General features: G+C 40.3%; 1 protein-coding gene across 1 annotated transcript; it reads right to left on the bottom strand.

The window, feature by feature from the left end:
- Positions 1-4,826: 4,826 nt before the first annotated feature.
- On the bottom strand, positions 4,827-8,616 carry LOC128741046 (tenascin-like). Its single transcript, XM_053836624.1, has 7 exons — positions 8,564-8,616; positions 8,333-8,499; positions 8,151-8,268; positions 7,042-7,148; positions 5,552-6,980; positions 5,299-5,487; positions 4,827-4,902 (listed from the first exon to the last, which is right to left on the bottom strand). Exons 1-7 carry the CDS (start codon positions 8,614-8,616, stop codon positions 4,827-4,829), a joined length of 2,139 nt encoding a protein of 712 aa, XP_053692599.1.
- Between the last annotated feature and the right edge of the window lie 8,672 nt (positions 8,617-17,288).

The following is a 17,288-nucleotide window of genomic DNA, read 5'->3' as shown; positions in this document are numbered from 1 at the left end:
AGAACAGTGCCAGAGCTCTCAACAAGTGGAAACGATTATGCTACAGGACCGGCGTCCGTTGTTTATGGGTGAGTACAGTATGTGAGCTATGACGATGTGTCGAAAGTTATCAATTCACAGAACTCAATCGCGGACAAAACCATAAATTTATGACACTTACAAAAATGTTCGTTTTATCTTGTTTGAGACTATTATGTGTGATATCGCCTAGCAACTAACATACGAACAGCGAGTTAAAAATATAACAGTTAAAATATCGTCAATTAAAGCAACATATTAAACGCCCAAACCTTATTTTCGAAAAAAGAGATCTTTTTAAGAGATTTTTTTGGCGGTTTTCGACAATTCCATTGTCCATCGAATTTCAACTTCTGTTTCGTGCTAGAAGCGATAACACCCCGTATACTCATTTTTTCGAGTTCTTTAAGTTGTATAGCCCACAGACAATTGATTTTATACAAAAATTGACTTATGACAACTATCTTGCAAATTACTTTTTTGTCCCCCGATTTTTTCAAACCATTTTCAAAATGACAAAAGCTTTAAAAATAATTTGCAATGGCCTAATGTGCCTCCCAGTTCGCTTCGAGGTATGACGCTAGTCGTCGTATGTTAGAGTCTCGACTGGGAGAGGCTGTTAGAGTCAATAGGTTTGTAGCAACTGGCCCTGCAATTGTCCTGCACTCTAACAGCTGGCTGGGAAGTCTGTCGTATAAAAACAGAAGGTCAAGTTTCGATAACGGAATGTAGCACATAGGCTTTGCCTTTGGCCTAATGAAAAAAATAAAAACCTATTGATAAAAATATAAAATGAATATCATGAACTGAAATGAATATGCAAGACTCGGGGTTGCTCGATAGTAGCTGAAAAATCATCTCTACATCTGCAGGAAAAGAAAACACGCAAAGGTTCGCATAATTCGCATTAACGGGAGCATAATCCCAACAGTCACAAGTATCACTATCTTGGGAATTATTATCAATGGGAATTTTAGTTTCACTCAACACGCCAGAGAGATCAGGAATAAGTGTACAAACAGTCTAAATTTACTCCGCGTTCTTGGGAACCGCTTACCCGGCGGATCTAGGAAAACTCTTCTATACATAGCGAATGCTACCATCATCATCCCCATAATTTTTCACGGATGGGGTCTGGTCAGTAAAGGTGGAAATTCGGTAAAGGAGCGGATGGAATCGATCTACAACAGCGTCCTTCGCATTACATCAAGAGCATTCCGAACCAGTCCAATCATGTCCCTCTGTGCTGAATCAGGTGAGCTACCTTTTGAACTTCTGGCATGCCTTAAACTAATTTCCAAATCGTCCAAACTGGAAGAGAAAAAAATGTTCTCGTATTTTAAAGACACCCTGCCCATCACAAAACGGGCGATCGCATCGTTCGAAAAATTCACAGAGCTGACTCTCCCTCCAGTAGAACCTTTTCCTCTGCCAACAAAAAAGTACTGGCACTCATCAGATACTCCAATAGACCTGTCTATCAAAAGTAAATTCAAAGTAGGTGACCTCCCAAACAAAGCCAGATCCCTATTCAACGAATTGGTACAAACAAAATATAAAAACCACAACAAAATCTTCACAGACGGCTCTTTGGATAGTGACGGTCAGGTCGGCATCGGAATAGTTCACGAATCTATTGAAAAATGCACTAAATTACCCACTAGTTGCTCCATTTTTTCCACTGAGGCCAAAGCAATTTGTGTGGCTTTAGAGTCCGTTTGTATTGGGGACAACGCGGTCTTATTCACGGATTCCGCCAGCTGCGTTTCGGCTGCCCTCGCTTTTGATACAAACCACCCTTGGATCCGAAAAGCACAAATCGAGCTGGACAAGAAAAAGGTTACTCTCTGCTGGATTCCAGGACACACCGGCATCCTCGGGAACGAGAAGGCTGATATTTTGGCGAACAGGGGAAGAACATCACCGATCGAATACGAAACAGTTGCAGCTATCGACCGGATCGCTTGTCTAATCTAATCTAATCTCACACTAACGCAGCCAATTCTTGAAGGCATCCTGTAAAATGACGATTACTTGAATCAATCATTTTTCTTGTCAACGGCCAGGCCAACTGCGCAGCATGTACCGCAGATTCCACCGCACGTACCGAAAATTCCAAGGAATCAAATGGAACCGGAAAAAATACCTAATTCCATGGAACTCCTAGAAAACAAGGGAAAGGAAGAAAGCGTGGACCTCCCGTACCAAACGCTTCCCATATACATAGATAATGATTTATTTACAGTCGTTGGGAGTATCTTTGCTAATAAAGGTTAAGTGATACTCTGGACCCTCAGGGTGCTATTGGCCAAGGATATAGCGCCTCATTTCGCTCTCTGAAAATAGATTAGTTTGCCAAAAATATTAGTTTAAATAATATAACACTTGAAAATAAAGTCATGTGGTTTAATGGTTGCCTAAAACTACATTTGTAAGGTTGGGAACTGAAAACCGCACGACCCCGCTCCTCCTAGCTTAGCTACTCAATTATACAAATTGAAGTATTTCCATGTATGGCGGCTGTGGAGGCGGCTATCGAACGGATCGCTTGGTGCAAAAAGTCCCTTCGATCCATCTGGGAAGCGGAATGGCCGACCGAGATCGGAAAACTAAACTTCGCACGATTAAACCATCAACCCTGGCCTGGAACGATCGACAAAACTGGAGGGACCAAGTTATCCTCACTCGGCTGCGCATTGGGCACACTAAAATTACCCATGAATTGCTAATTACCAAAGAAGAACAACTGAAATGTAAATCCTGTGGTATAACACTATCAGTCCAACATATTTTAGTGGATTGCCAAGAACTCGTGTCATGTAGGAGAAATCAAGGCCTTGAAGATAACCTCGGCGAGATATTAAGTTATGGTGAGGAAAGAGAGGAAAAGATCCTTAAATTCATCAGGGCTATAGGATTAGAAGAGGAAATTTAACTACCATACCGAGGTGAATGACCATAACGGTTAAAGCTTCGTTAATACAAAAAAGCAAAAAGCAAAGATTCTTCCAACCAATCACGAAGCGAGGATTTCCGGTTGGACAGTGCTGCATTATTTTCAATTTTTCAATAGTGCGTACTTTGAAATCAATAAGTTTCATTATTGGTGTGGATCCGTAGAAGATTTTTCGATCGATTGGCGCAAAAATAATTAATATCGATCTGGAAACCGCTAAGCTATTAGCGCTCAAAAACTTTCATTTCTCGTGACGCTAGCATTTTTTGATTTTTGGAATGACACCATATCTCAAACCTTGCCGTAAGGCGTAGTCCTACGTCAAAAAATCGAAATGTATTTATTTGGCATGATGATGATAAGGATAACGCAATCTATTTGACTCATTTTAAAGAACCGTAAAAAGTTTTTAAGTTTATAGCTCTGTATTTTTTCGATAACTAAATTAAGTGCGTAAAAATGGAATTAGTCTCAAGTTTTATTTCAAAGCCAATTTAAATCCAAATTAAATCAATCTAATTTCAAACAAAATTTGGAGTCCAAAATCAATTACAGTTTCAATTCAAATTTCCAGTTCAATTTGAAGCAAAGTCTCATGTCTGAATTGGTATAAATTTAAGTCCAATTTCAAGCCCAATTAGAACTAAAATTTCAATTTAAATTTCAAGCCATCCTAACTATTTTGCTTAATTAGTTCTAGAATTATGAGGAAATTTGTAATTGATTTGTATGGGAGCCCCACCTCTTAGTAGGGGAAGGGGTGTCAGTACACCACAGAAAAAATTCTTACTTCCGAAAAACTCCACATGCCAAATTTGGTTCCTTTTGCTTGATTAGCTCTCGAGTTTTGAGAAAATTTGGGTTTCATTTGTATAGGAACCCCCCCCTCTTATGCCCTCCATAAAATTGCTGGTCATTTTATCTATCCAACGACATATAAATTGTTCAGTTTCATTCAGTAGTTTAGTAGTTATTAGCATTTGAAATCTTTCATTCAAACGTTACACTTCTATTTTCGTTATCACAGAGTGCTACCCAGTCCCAGAATAGTAAACAAAGACGAGTTGGAAATTCATTCCACCTGCTACGCCCCACTTGAGTGTCCTAGCGGGCCACTTGAATGGCGAGTGGGAGTGACTCGGTCAAGATAGTGGGGAAGTTCTAGATGCAGCTTGCAAACGGAATAAAAAGATGTTGGAAACTGTCATCAACTGCAGACCGCTTACTTCAACACCACCTGAGTCCCTGAACAAAAGGCCCTGACGTCAAATCTTTTTTTGTTTTGCTGAGTAGTTCTACTGAGATGGTTCGATGCTCAGGAACTAGGAACTACTGAAAATTGGTATAGTTTCATCACTGATGTATTCTACTGACGGTGAACGAAGGTACATCTGCCAGTGATTATCCGTATGTGTATATGGTTTGAGCAGTCTAAGAACCTTGCAGTTGATAATGTGGTGATGGTGATTGGTGATGGGCGCAGAACCGTCGGTTACGAGGACGGATTGTGCAATTTACTCAAGCACACACAGCGGCCTAAATTTATTAGCGTTTTCCGTGGAGTGTTCGTCAAGCAATCGTCAAACGTACTCAAAATGGCACCAATAGTTACACGGAATGAATTAAACACAGTGCGTTTTTTATTACTACAAAAGGTTTACCGTAATCTAAAGACTAATATTTACATTTTAAGATAGAATTAACAAAAGGGAGAATGTGTTCTCTCTGTTATTCAATCGAATCCAGTTTAGTGATTTCTTTTACTTTTTTTTTCTTTTCTGATTTTTTTTTTTAAAGTTTCTGTCCAACTGATTACAACAACTTTCATTTATGCGTTCGACAACTCAACCTACTACACACTAAATCTGTCCTCGTTGTCTTTCGTCGAGTCCGCCGGTTGCGGCATGAAGTAGACACAGTTTTCCTTGCCCAGAGAACACAATATCGTAATAGAAATTTCACATTAAATCGCATGCATGTCAATTTTACATTGCAATTGTATAATGATTAGAGTATGTCAAAACAAAGAGAACAATAAATTGTTATGCAGCCGTGCGTGCCCTCATATACAACTCATGATTGTAAATTATAAAGCAGTATAGATGATTGCAATATTAAGTTATATCTTAATCATGTATTCAGGAGTATCAAGTTGCGTGTTATAAAAACTGCTGTATAAAATGCATGATAGAATTACAAATAATCGTCAAAATTTTCGCACGTATATTACCTCCAATTTAGGGAAATATAACTTTTACGTTCAGATATGATGTTGCATTTCTCAGTTGTAATCGAGATGTACAAACCAAATCATTTACTAGGTCGTGTTTGTAGGGATTACAACGACCACGTGCATCTCGCGGCCAGCGACACCGACCGACCGACGGGTTCTACCAAGTTTGCCGAGGTTGTGCAGTACGTTCATCGTCACGATCGCCCCCATAATGAGTGTCGCTATCACCGCCAGTGGAATTAAGTACTTGACGTGGGTTTCGTTGTACATCAGGGAGTTGCTGAAAGTGGACAAGGTCTGTAAATTTAGAAGCTCTTTTAACCGTTTTAAATAATAAAGCTCACCTTTGGTTATCGACTTTGTAAGTTGCCTCCGGAATTAGGTCGCATTTGATTGAATCATTCTCATTTTGCTGATATCCTGCGAAGCATTCACAAAGATCAGGAGCCACACAGTGTCCATTGATGCATCCTCCAACACCGCAATCTGGTTTACACATGATGTCATCGAGCGTTCTGTTGTATCCTGGAGAGCAATCACACCTTTCTGGTGCTCTACAAAAACCGTTCACACAATCTTCCGTGCAAATTGGTTTGCAATCGTGGCCATTTTCTAACTCATAACCTTCGTTACAAACACAAACCCCACCATCTACACACTGTCCATTTGTACAACCCAGTTCACACCACGGTTCGCAGGTCATCTTCGATTTGTCAGCATTATAGTAGCCTTCAGAACACTTACAAACCCCCTCTACACATATGCCGTTTTTACACTTTGCTTTACATGCCTCTTGTTTCTCTTTAGCGATCAGCGAAAGAGTTTTTTCGCATTCAATTTTGCTTCCCTCCACGAAAACATATCCCGAATTACACTCACATTCGTTAGGACCAATGCAGTGTCCGTTGAGGCATTCTTGTTCACAATCTGGTTCACAGGTACTGCTATCGTTTACGTTCTTGTACCCTTCAAAGCACCTACATCGATTGTTACCAGCGCAAACGCCATTAAGACAAGGTTTTTCACAAAATGGCTGACAGTTGAACTCATCGTTTATTGAGAGAACGAACCCTACAGGGCAAATACACTTCCCTTCTTCACAGAACCCATCACGGCAGTTGTGTTCACAATGATCTTGCTTCAATTGAATCTGGAATCGTCTAACATCGTCTTTATGGAAGCAAACTGAACTACTGTCATTGTAAAACTCGTAACCTTGATGACATTCACAGCGATCTGGTTCAACGCAGGTTGCATTCCGGCAGATGGGATCACATAGGGGAACACATCGATGATTCAGGTTCTCCGGATTACCGTAACCGGTCTTACACTGACAGTACCCTTGTTCGCAAACTCCGTTGCGGCATTCCTGCAGACACAGCTGCTGTTTTCGCTGTCGTTCCTTCTCCTGCTGCAGCTCCACAATCGATTGACATCGCGTTCGACTTCCGTCAATAAAAGTATACCCCACATCGCACTGACAAACATTCGGCTCGACACACCGGCCATTGTAGCAGTTATCAGCACAAATCGGGTTACACACCGAGGAATTCGTCAGCGACAACCGGTAATTTTCGTTACACGAACACATCCCGTCGATACACTTCCCATGAACACAGCCCTCTGGACAGGTCTTTTCGCACAATCCGGTCAAATTCAAAACGTAGCCAGGGTTACAAACGCACTTCGCTTCTTTGTCACAGGTGCCATTTATGCATCTGGCTCGGCACACCTCCAGAGGTTCCATACATGATTTTTCGTGCTTAATGAATCCTATAAATATTAAGAATTAATTTGATTTCAATTAACGCATCCCGAATTTGCCACAACTCACCTGGATTACATTTACACGTTTCGGGAGCCACGCAAACCCCGTTCGGGCAATCACCTTGACAAATCGGCAGGCACTTGAACAGTGAACTGAGCTGTGTAAAGTTGTACCTAGGGTTGGGAGTACCGTCAGGATCTTTGAGAACCGGTATTTCGGTACTGGAAGGATCAGTACCGGTAATACCGGTACCGGTATCGGTATCCAAAGCTTTAAAAAGAAAATCCTTGTTCTTTGAAAAATCTGCTAATACTTTTATTTGAGGTCCAATTCTTAAGTTACTTCACCTCACTTTGCAGTTACCATTTCATTTGTACTGTCACTTAGGTAACAGGTACTTTCAAAATCGCCAATTGTGTTCTCATCTAAGATCTATGAGAATAGGGCCCTTGTAAAAATGAACAGAGTTAGCGATTGCAAAAAAATGGAGTGATTCCAAACGACATCTGGCGAAAGTCGGGAGGCTACGATGGGTCGGCAATGTCGCAAGGATGACGGATGACTGTGCACCGAAATCTGTTCTTTTCAAAAACCCCACCCCAAAAACCATGAATAGAGGGGCCCAGCCACCTGGTTGAAGCCGACTTCGAGAAGCTCAATGAATTGGTGACAAGTAGCCTAGGACCAAGTACAGTGGAGACAAGTTTTTGATACAACACGACGCCCCGGTTATATGCTGCTAGAGGAGAAGCTTGCAAAATTCAACTTTAAGACGCACAGGATATACAATGTACTGTTCACCATGCGGAAACGAATCTGCCAGACACTGAAAATGCTTTCTCAGAATGTATCGCTGAAGGACAGGCTGTACTCAGGGTACCGAAAAGCATAGCCCAATACTTGCTCTTCAATCCTTGAGTTACATCGAAGCGTGTTAAATCGTTGTAGTAACTCATCCGCTAGCTTTATCAAAATATAGCGCGTAGTTTTAAAAATTATTTGAAAATTATTATCTTCGATTTGAAGGCCGAATGTTAGAAAAATTGCATAATTGATCAGTACCGAAAGTACCGGTTTTCTCTTGTGCCAGTACCGGTATTTCGGTGCTGGAAAATCAAGCGCTAGTACCGGTATTACCGGTTCCGGTACTCCCGGTATCCCAACCCTAGTTGTACCCCGGAAGACACGTGCACGAGTTTGGTCCGGTGCAGCGCGCATTCCGGCATTCCTCCTCGCAAATTGGAAAGCAGTCGCCGTCAATTTCCTTATAACCCTTGTGGCATACACATGTACCTGGTGGTAAAAAAACTCCATGTTTTTTCTCCCGATAAAAATGCGTGGATCGGAAACTCGTAACCCTCATGGCAACGGCAACGGTTCGGTCCCGGACAGTGTCCGAATTCACAGTCTTTACACTCCACTACACAGCTACCGTTTTCTGCGTGCTGGTAACCGGACATGCACTGGCAAAACCCCGGTCTGACGCAGATTCCATTCTCACAGTTTTCGCAGTTGGGAATGCATCTGCAAATGTGAAAGGACATTTTTTAGGATATTGTCCGTAATGTTGCGCCAGTGTCGGTCTTACCCGAAGTTCGACAGCGGTCTATATCCGTCGTCACAGGTTCCGTTTCCGCGCATATATCCTAGGTGGCTGTAAAGATTTTTTTTACATAATTTCATCATATTAATGTATACAAGTAATATAAGTAAGTTACATAAATAAGTTTATAATATAAGTAAGGAGAATGACAAAGATTGTTTGCGGTTCATACAAACGTGCGTTGACTACCGATTATTGGTACCTTTGCTTTGGTGTCTGCACAGCATCGTAGGACAAAATCGGGAGGAATTTTACTACTGGACTACTGGACTACTGGAAAAATATATCTTCGAACAAAAATCATTTTATGCTTGCAACGGCCTATACATTTAATACAATCAAACCATGTGTGTGTCATCATGACTTAAGTCTGACTTGGCGTGGTTTCATTTTCGTATTATGTCTCGTTTGGCGTACACGTACCAATGCTCGAGTTACGGTCGTTGATAATAAATAAATTCCGAAATTCCGGTGCTTGCAACACTATTTTTCACTATATGACCTCAAACATCTCGGCATAAAAAGAGGTTATGCATACTATACAGTAAAAAGATTTGTCGAGAATCTGTCGAGGGATCTGTTGAAAACGTAAAAATCAGAGGGGTTGTGTACAAGACACGACCGCATATGTAGGTGACGCAGGACTACGTAAAGTCTCTTTCTAGTGAAAGTAGCATGTATCCATGCATGTAATCATTTGATTCTTCGTGTATACATACTATATAACATTTATCAACAGGGCCCAGGGCTCCACGCAAAGCCTTAAAATGGCGCCCCCAAAATTTAGTCGTTAAAAGCAAGATTTATACGGATGTATCGAGACAGTCAATAAATTAACGATGAATGGCCCAGGAACGAGTAAAGTGGAGAGAACTTCTTGATACGGCACGAGTGCTCAAAGTGGCGCTCCAAGCAACTGCTTGTTTTGCTTAAGGGAAGCGCCGGTTCTGTTTATCAAAGTAGTAACATTGTATACGTCCGATCCTCAATATATTCTTGAGTTATTTCTATGTGCATTTGGAAACAATTTAACAAAATCAAGAACACTAACTATTGCTGTCCTGTTACCTTACAGAAATTAAAGATTGTTTTGATGTAGGACGTCTTACGGCAAGGTTTTGGATAGGGTGTCATTCCAAAAAATCGAAAAATGCGATGTTGAGCGCTAATAGCTTAACGGTTTCCAAATCGATTTTAAATATTTTTACGCCAATCGATCGATTAATCTTCTACTCATCCACATCCACACCAATAATGAAACCTATTGATTTCAAAGTATATACTATTGAAAAATTGAAAATAATTAGCATTGTCCAACTGAAAATCCTCGCTTCGTGATCGGTTGGAAGATTCTTTACGATGATCTAAACCTATATCAATTCGATATCTGTGCTTGGGAAGTAAACCAAAACAAGTGACAATGTTTCCTCATCTCAACAAGATTTCTCAACACCGTGTTTAAACCCAGACCATTTTGATGTCCTTGCTTGGGAAGTACGCCAGAAAGAGTGACAAAGCTCCCTCGTGCCAACAAATTTCTTTCAAACGCGATTTAACCTAGTCTTAATTTGATGTCCGTGTTAGGGAAGTGTGCCCGAAAAAATGACTAAAGTTGATTGTCTCAACAGCAACCACGGCTTGGCATACACTTTTCGCTTTGATTTTGCTCATTTGATTACTGCACATCAGCCATGCAAAATTTGAAAAAGTGGTGTATGCAGCATTTGTAGAATCAATTATTATCTGCATTATTGCTGGAGAAACTAATGTTTTATCTTTTGTATTTACGGCGCTATGGGGCTGTAATGCCGTTGGTAGCAAAAAGAGCGATCCTTTTGCCAACAACAGGGTCTTATACCTAGGAAACCGATAGTGTGTGTTCTTGATTTTGTTAAATTGTTTCCAAATGCACATAGAAATAACTCTGAAATATACATTGAAGATTGGACTATATAATATTACTGCTTTGATAAATGTTACCTACATTACATACAATGCATGTAGCATGTATTTATGCAGCATATAATAGTACACATTAAGAATCGAATGATTACATGCATGGATACATGTTACTGTCACTACAGATATGTTTACATAGTCCTGCGTCACCTACCTATGCGATCGTGTCTTGTAAACAACCCCTCCGATTTTTATGACCAATCGTTCCACCACGTTGAAGGGATTTTACCAATTCTCGGGTAATTTTGACGTAGGAGACTACGTCTTCCAGGAAGGTAGCTGGTATAGGGTGCAGGGCCCTACAACGTCACCTTCAATTGCATAGCGTCACTCATAAATGAAGCAGTGAAGCTTCGGTTTCTACAGAAGTAGCACCGCTTCAGTTTCAAACTAGCTTCAGTCAGCGTCAGCAAAACGGATTTCACTTCGTCATGACGATCAGTTTCAACTTTTCATTAGTACTTTTCTATCAAATATTCAGAAGAAGACCAGCAACTATGAATGTAAATGAACGCGTAATAATTCCTACAATGCAACGCCAATTAAAGTTAACCTATGTTGATAAACCTATGTTTTACCAGAATCCTCGCTTCGTGATTGGTTGATAGATTCTTTACGATGATCTAAACCTAATACCAACTGGTGAGGGAATCAAACCAAAGAGCAATAAAGAGCTTTCAGGTAGTGTGGATCCTTAAAGTCACGGGAAATTTTTTAGATAAAACCAAGTTGACGTGCGGCTTTCGATATCAGAGTGGCATGGTGTAAGTGAAAAGTGAGCTTAGAGTCAAGAACAACACCGAGATCAGTTACAGAGTCGACTCTCTTTAGCTTCAGTCCGTCCACATGATAGTCAAACAATATTGGGTTTAAAATACGGTGAAACGTTCTAACTTCACATTTGGCAATGCTGATCACGAGCCAGTTCCTCCGACACCAGCCAACGAAATCATTTATCAAAGTTAGCAGACGACGACAATCTTCCGTGTTTCGAACTCGTAAATACAATTTTAGATCATCAGCGTATACCAGTTTGCAACCAGATGGTAGTAACAGCGTGACGTCGTTGAAGAACAGCATGAATAACAAGGGGCCCATGTTACTTCCTTGCGGCACTCCCGAATTATTGGTAAACTACGAAGATATACATGCACCGACTTTAACGCGTAGGATTCTTCAACGTAGGTATGAACTTAACCATTCAGCGATTCGGCAAGAAGCTCCAAGTCGCGAAATTTTACGCTGAAGTATACCGTGATCGATACGATCGAAAGCGGCTTTTAGATCAGTGTAAATGACATCAATTTGTGCTTTCTGTTCCATTTTCGAGGTGCACGATGAAGTAAACTCCAGCAAATTGGTACATATAGAGCGACCCGGCACGAATCCATGTTGGGAAGTAGAGATGTATTTCTTCGTCCGGGAAAGAATGACGCCGCTAACTATAATCTCAAATAGTTTAGAGCCAGCCGAAAGGCTAGTGATGCCACGGTAATTCCTGACGTTCTGCCGATCCCCAGATTTAAACACCGGAAACATAACAGACTGCTTCCATATTTCGGGGAACATTCCTTGTGCAAATAACTTGTTGAAAATTAGACACAGTGAGTCTACCAGCACATTAGCACATTTATTAAAAACGACAGCAGGTATTCCATCGGGACCCGTCGAGTATGATCGTTTTAGTTTCTTTGCAGCTGCCAAAATCATGTCGGTGGATACTTCGAAAACAGTCATGTCAACTAAACTGGCTGGCACAACCGCTGCTGCAATCTCGGCTTCTGAGTCGGAAGCAATTCGATCGGCAAAAACAGAAGCAAAAAATTGTGCAAAAAGTTCGCACGAATCCGATTCTGATGTCGCCTCAGTACCATCCAAACAGACATTTAAAGGTACCGAAGAGTATTTCCTTTTGGAATTGACGAAGTTTTTGGATTCTTACGAAGGTCGGTCTGTACGCGTGAAATGTAAAATTTATACAGTGCACTATTCAGGAGACGGTAACCATTACTATGACGTTTGAAGCTCTGCCTCGTTGCAGTGGTTTTCAACCGACGATGCTTGCGCTGAGAATTGTTCTTTAGCCGCTTTAGTTCACGCAAACGAACGAACTCATACAAGGCATGTAGCATGTATATATGTTGCACACAGCACGTATACATGAAGAATCGAATGATTACAACAGAAGTGGAAATCCGAACGATTCGACGAACAAAACTGGTAACAGAGACTTTTTTGTTTTTCTTTTTCTTTGGGAAGGTTTTCGCATAGAAGCGAATAACAGCAATATAAGCAGAACGCTCGCTGCCAATCGCATAGCAGATTTCTCATGCTTTCGTGTGCATTCGTATGCGTTCGTGTGTTTTCGTGGGAAAAAGTGACTCGTTACCGCCAGGTTCGCTAGTATCTGTAGAAAGTAGCAAGTACGTGTTTGGATTTATACTTCCACTTCTGTTCTGTGATTACAAGCATGAATACATGCTACTATCACTACAAAAGACTTACGTAGTCCTGCGTCACCTATATGAAGTATTCCACCACGCACACATATAAAGAATTTTTGACATTAGCTGAGGCCCTCGCTGAGGCTGTTTGCAGTAGGAATAATATCAAAAACATCAAATATCAAACTCTCGAACCCTCTCCTCCACTCTTCGCTTCCCTCTCACTCCTACATAACCGATCCGCAGCTAATGTCATTCTTGTTAGTGACGAAACCGCAAATTACTTCATATACAGTCGTGTTTTGTACACAACCCCTCTGATTTTTTCTATACTTCCAATGCAACGCAAACTTGCGCATCCATACAGAATTAAATTATAACCGAACACTACACTACAGCTGTAGCGCACTTTTCCAACACAGCTTGATTGTTGTCGCTGACAGGTTGATTGTTGTCGCTGTCTTCTTCTTCTTCTTCTTATATTTGATGGAAAAAGTTCAAATACTATAGTTTAAATCAAGTCAGCATGCTCTGGTTTCCGGGGGTTTGAAATTTAAACGACAAATTGGACTAGGTTAAATCGCGTTTGAAAGAAATTTGTTGGCACGGTGGAGGCTTTGCCACTTTTTCTGGCGTATTTGCCAAGCAAGGACATCAAAATGGTCTAGGTTTAATTAAAGGAAATCTTGTTGACGCGAACGAGGAAACTTTGTCACTTGTTTTGACTTACTTCCCAAGCACAGCCACTGATATCAAGGTATAGGTTTATATCATCGTAAAGAATCTTCCAAATGGACAATGCTTATTATTTTCAATTGTTCAATAGTGCGTACTTTGAAATCAATAGGTTTCATTATTGGTGTGAATGCGTAGAAGATTTTCCGATCGATTGGCGCAAACATGATTAATATCGATCTGGAAAGCGCTAAGCTTTTAGCGTTCAAAATCTTTCACTTATCGTGACGCTCACATTTTTTGATATACCGCGAATTTGGAGGCATGATTTAGGTAATGGTAGTGATTCATCATAAAATTTTGATATTTACCCTGTAGTATTGGAGGACTGCGCTGCACGAGCTGTTTCCCACATAAGTACAGAGTAAAGTCCCACGACGATAATCTTCAGGTATAGCATTCTGTACGCTTACCGTTATTGTTACTAGCACCAATAAAAGTGGCAATTCTTCGTCAGATTCAATTAACACTTCACCTTCAGTTCTAGTTCACTAGATCATTTGCACAGTCTGACTAACAAGCACCTTGCACTTTTGCACCAATCATACGGGAATAGTTGTTCCTGTGTGTCTACCAGACCCGGTCGTTGATTCGGTTCTAACTGAATCGTCGGATCGAGCCACAAGACAAGGCGCCGCGGTTCCAAATCGATCGGATTATCCGTTTCCCTTCCGTCCGGTATGGAGGAGTGCGTTCGTGTGTTATTCCAGTGGCGTTTCTGTGCTGTGAGCTCTCCAGGGCCCACAAGAACAATGTCAGAACTCTCGACGAGTGGAAACGATTATGATACACGACCGGCGTCCGTTGTTTATGAGTGAGTACAGTATGTGAGCTATGACGATGTGTCGAAAGTTATCAATTCTGTGACTCAATCGCGGACAAAACTAAAAATTGATGACTCTTACAAAAATGTTCGTTTTATCTTGTTTGTGACTATTATGAGTGATATTATCGCCTTTCAACTAACATACGAACAGCGAGTTTAAAATATAGCAGTTAAAATATCGTCAATTAAAGCAACATATTAAACGCCCAAACCTAATTTTCGAAAAAAGAGATCTTTTTAAGAGTTTTTTTTGACGATTTTCGACAATTCCATTGTCCATCGAATTTCAACTTCTGTTTCGTGCTAGAATCGTTAACACTCCGTATACTCATTTTTTCGAGTTCTTTAAGTTGTATAGCCCACAGACAATTGGTTTTATACAAAAACTGACTTATAACAACTATTCTGCAAATTACTTTTTTGTCCCCCGATTTTTTCAAATCATTTTCAAAATGACAAAAGCTTTAAAAATAATTTGCAATGGCCTACTGTGCCTCCCAGTTCGCTTCGAGATATGACGCTGGTCTTATAAGGCAGTTCTCGTATGTTAGAGTCTCGACTGGGAGAGGCTGTTAGAGTCAATAGGATCGTTGCAACTGGCCGTGCAATTGTCCTGCACTCTAACAGCTGGCTGCGAAGTCTGTCGTATAAAAAACAGAAGGTCAAGTTTCGATAACGGAATGTGGCACCTAGGCTTTGCCTTTGGCCTAATCAAAAAAATAAAAACCACTGTACACAGTGGTCCAAAAGGGCAAAAAGTGGAACTTCCGAGCGTGTTTTGCTTTCATTGTAGCATTTCGGGTCTTCCGCACAGTTATTCGTATGAATACCCCCATAAACTGGTGTCACAAGTTAGTCATGGTTTAACTATGATAAAAACAAAAATTACTTTTTGGTTTTAGAAAATCTTGACATGCTTTCTGTGGCAAAGTTGTATAAACTATAGAAAATTTTCTTACAAAGTTCTTTAAAAAATAGTTTTTCATACTTAGCTTTTGTTGGTTCGATTTTACAACAAGAGCTTGTTTTAGGTAATTATCCAAAACATGCGAATTTGCAGGAAACCGCAGATCTCTAGAACATTTACTTGCTAAGTTATCGCACATACAAGCTTTATGTTTCCTTGATGTAGAAAATATGCGTTGTAGAGAATATAAAAGCAAAAAGCTTTGCTGAAGAAACGACATTGCGATCTCCATCGGGTGCAGAGCCATTAAACATTTTCTTAAAAAGTTTTTTAAAAATTTGTTTTATCATAATTAGCTTTTGTTGGTTTTTGTTGTAAAAACAAGAATACATTGTTCTAGACAATTATCGAAGAACTCAAAACTGACGTTTTTGCGGTAGACCACAAATCTTTGGGATAGTGTTCGTCATCGGAACGAAAATTAAAGTCCGGGTTCCGGTCCGGTCCGGTTAAAAATCGGCTCGAACTTTGTTATTCCGACTTTATTCCGGTCCGATTTGGCTCTGTTCAGGTTCCGGAACCGGAACAGAGACAAATCGGACCGGCATATAGTAGGAATAATAAAGTTCGAGCCGATTTTTTACCGGACCGGACCGGACCAGACCGGAACCCGGACTTCAATTTTCGTTCCGATGTCGAACACTACTTTGGGACCTCTCCTTATAAAGTTATTGCTTGTTTAAGCTTTCAGGTAACTTTACAAGCCAAAGGGTTAGAACAGGGCAAGTGGAGACATCCAGTTAGTATTTCATTTTGGAGCTAGGATTAACCCAGCAAACATTTTTGTTGATTAATAGCTTGTTCAACCGTCGTATAACTAAATACCGGGTAACAAGCACTTGATAAGCTGTTATAAAAATGTTTTTGGGAAGTACTTTAAACTTGTATAGGTGCCGCTTATCCCCATGCGCCCTCATTAGAGTATGGAAAATATATGTTTGAAGAGTTTTTTTTAATTGATTTAATCTTTATCAAAATTTCTGTGAACGTATTGTTTTCCTTTCGTTTTCAAAGCTTACAATATTCTAAAAGTTTATGGAAGCTCCAAATTCATTTATTTTTTGGGTTTTACAATGTGGTTTAACAGTGTGCGTGCAGTAAGCTTATGGTGTATGCAAAACATATAAAACATATGCTTGTCGTACTCTAATATTGCTAGGTGGGGACAAATGTCACCTATACAAATTTGCTTATACTAAGTTTGTCCCATTTTATCATACGAGCTCGTGAATCTAAGGAAAAATAAAGCTTGAATATGTGATAACTTAGCAAGTAAATGCCGCAGAGACTTTCAGTATTTTGCAAAACCGTATGATTTGGGATACTCCAGGAGTGTTATATTATTATGTGGCATTCTTTAGTAATATTTTTTAGAGTTCAACGAGTTTACATCTATAAATTATCCAATATGTGCTAAGTTAAAGCAATAATCCCGTTAGTCTTGATCAACTTTCCTTTGACCAACTAAGCTTTATGGTTTCTGCTGCAAGTAGCAGGAGACTACCGTGCTTAACTTTAAGTTCTCGACGTCGTTTTTTTAATTGCGAGGACCATGATCTAGTAGATTACGTAGGACTGCGTCTGATATCGCATGGTAAAGGTTGCTCAAAGACTGCCAGTCATATCCCTATTTCGGCAGCTGCGCTTCACCTTCTTCGTTCGAGCATTCATCTACGTCGGATTTTGCTATTTCGATGCTAGGATCGACATACCGCGTGAAACTGTTGGTCACCCTATTCACCTGCCGCACGATTGGGACAGTGCATATTAAGGTAGTGT

Source organism: Sabethes cyaneus, chromosome 3, assembly GCF_943734655.1.
Source record: "Sabethes cyaneus chromosome 3, idSabCyanKW18_F2, whole genome shotgun sequence".
NCBI lineage: Eukaryota > Metazoa > Arthropoda > Insecta > Diptera > Culicidae > Sabethes > Sabethes cyaneus.
The sequence above is the reverse complement of the archived record's forward strand: the minus strand, read 5'-3'. Positions and strand labels throughout refer to the sequence as shown.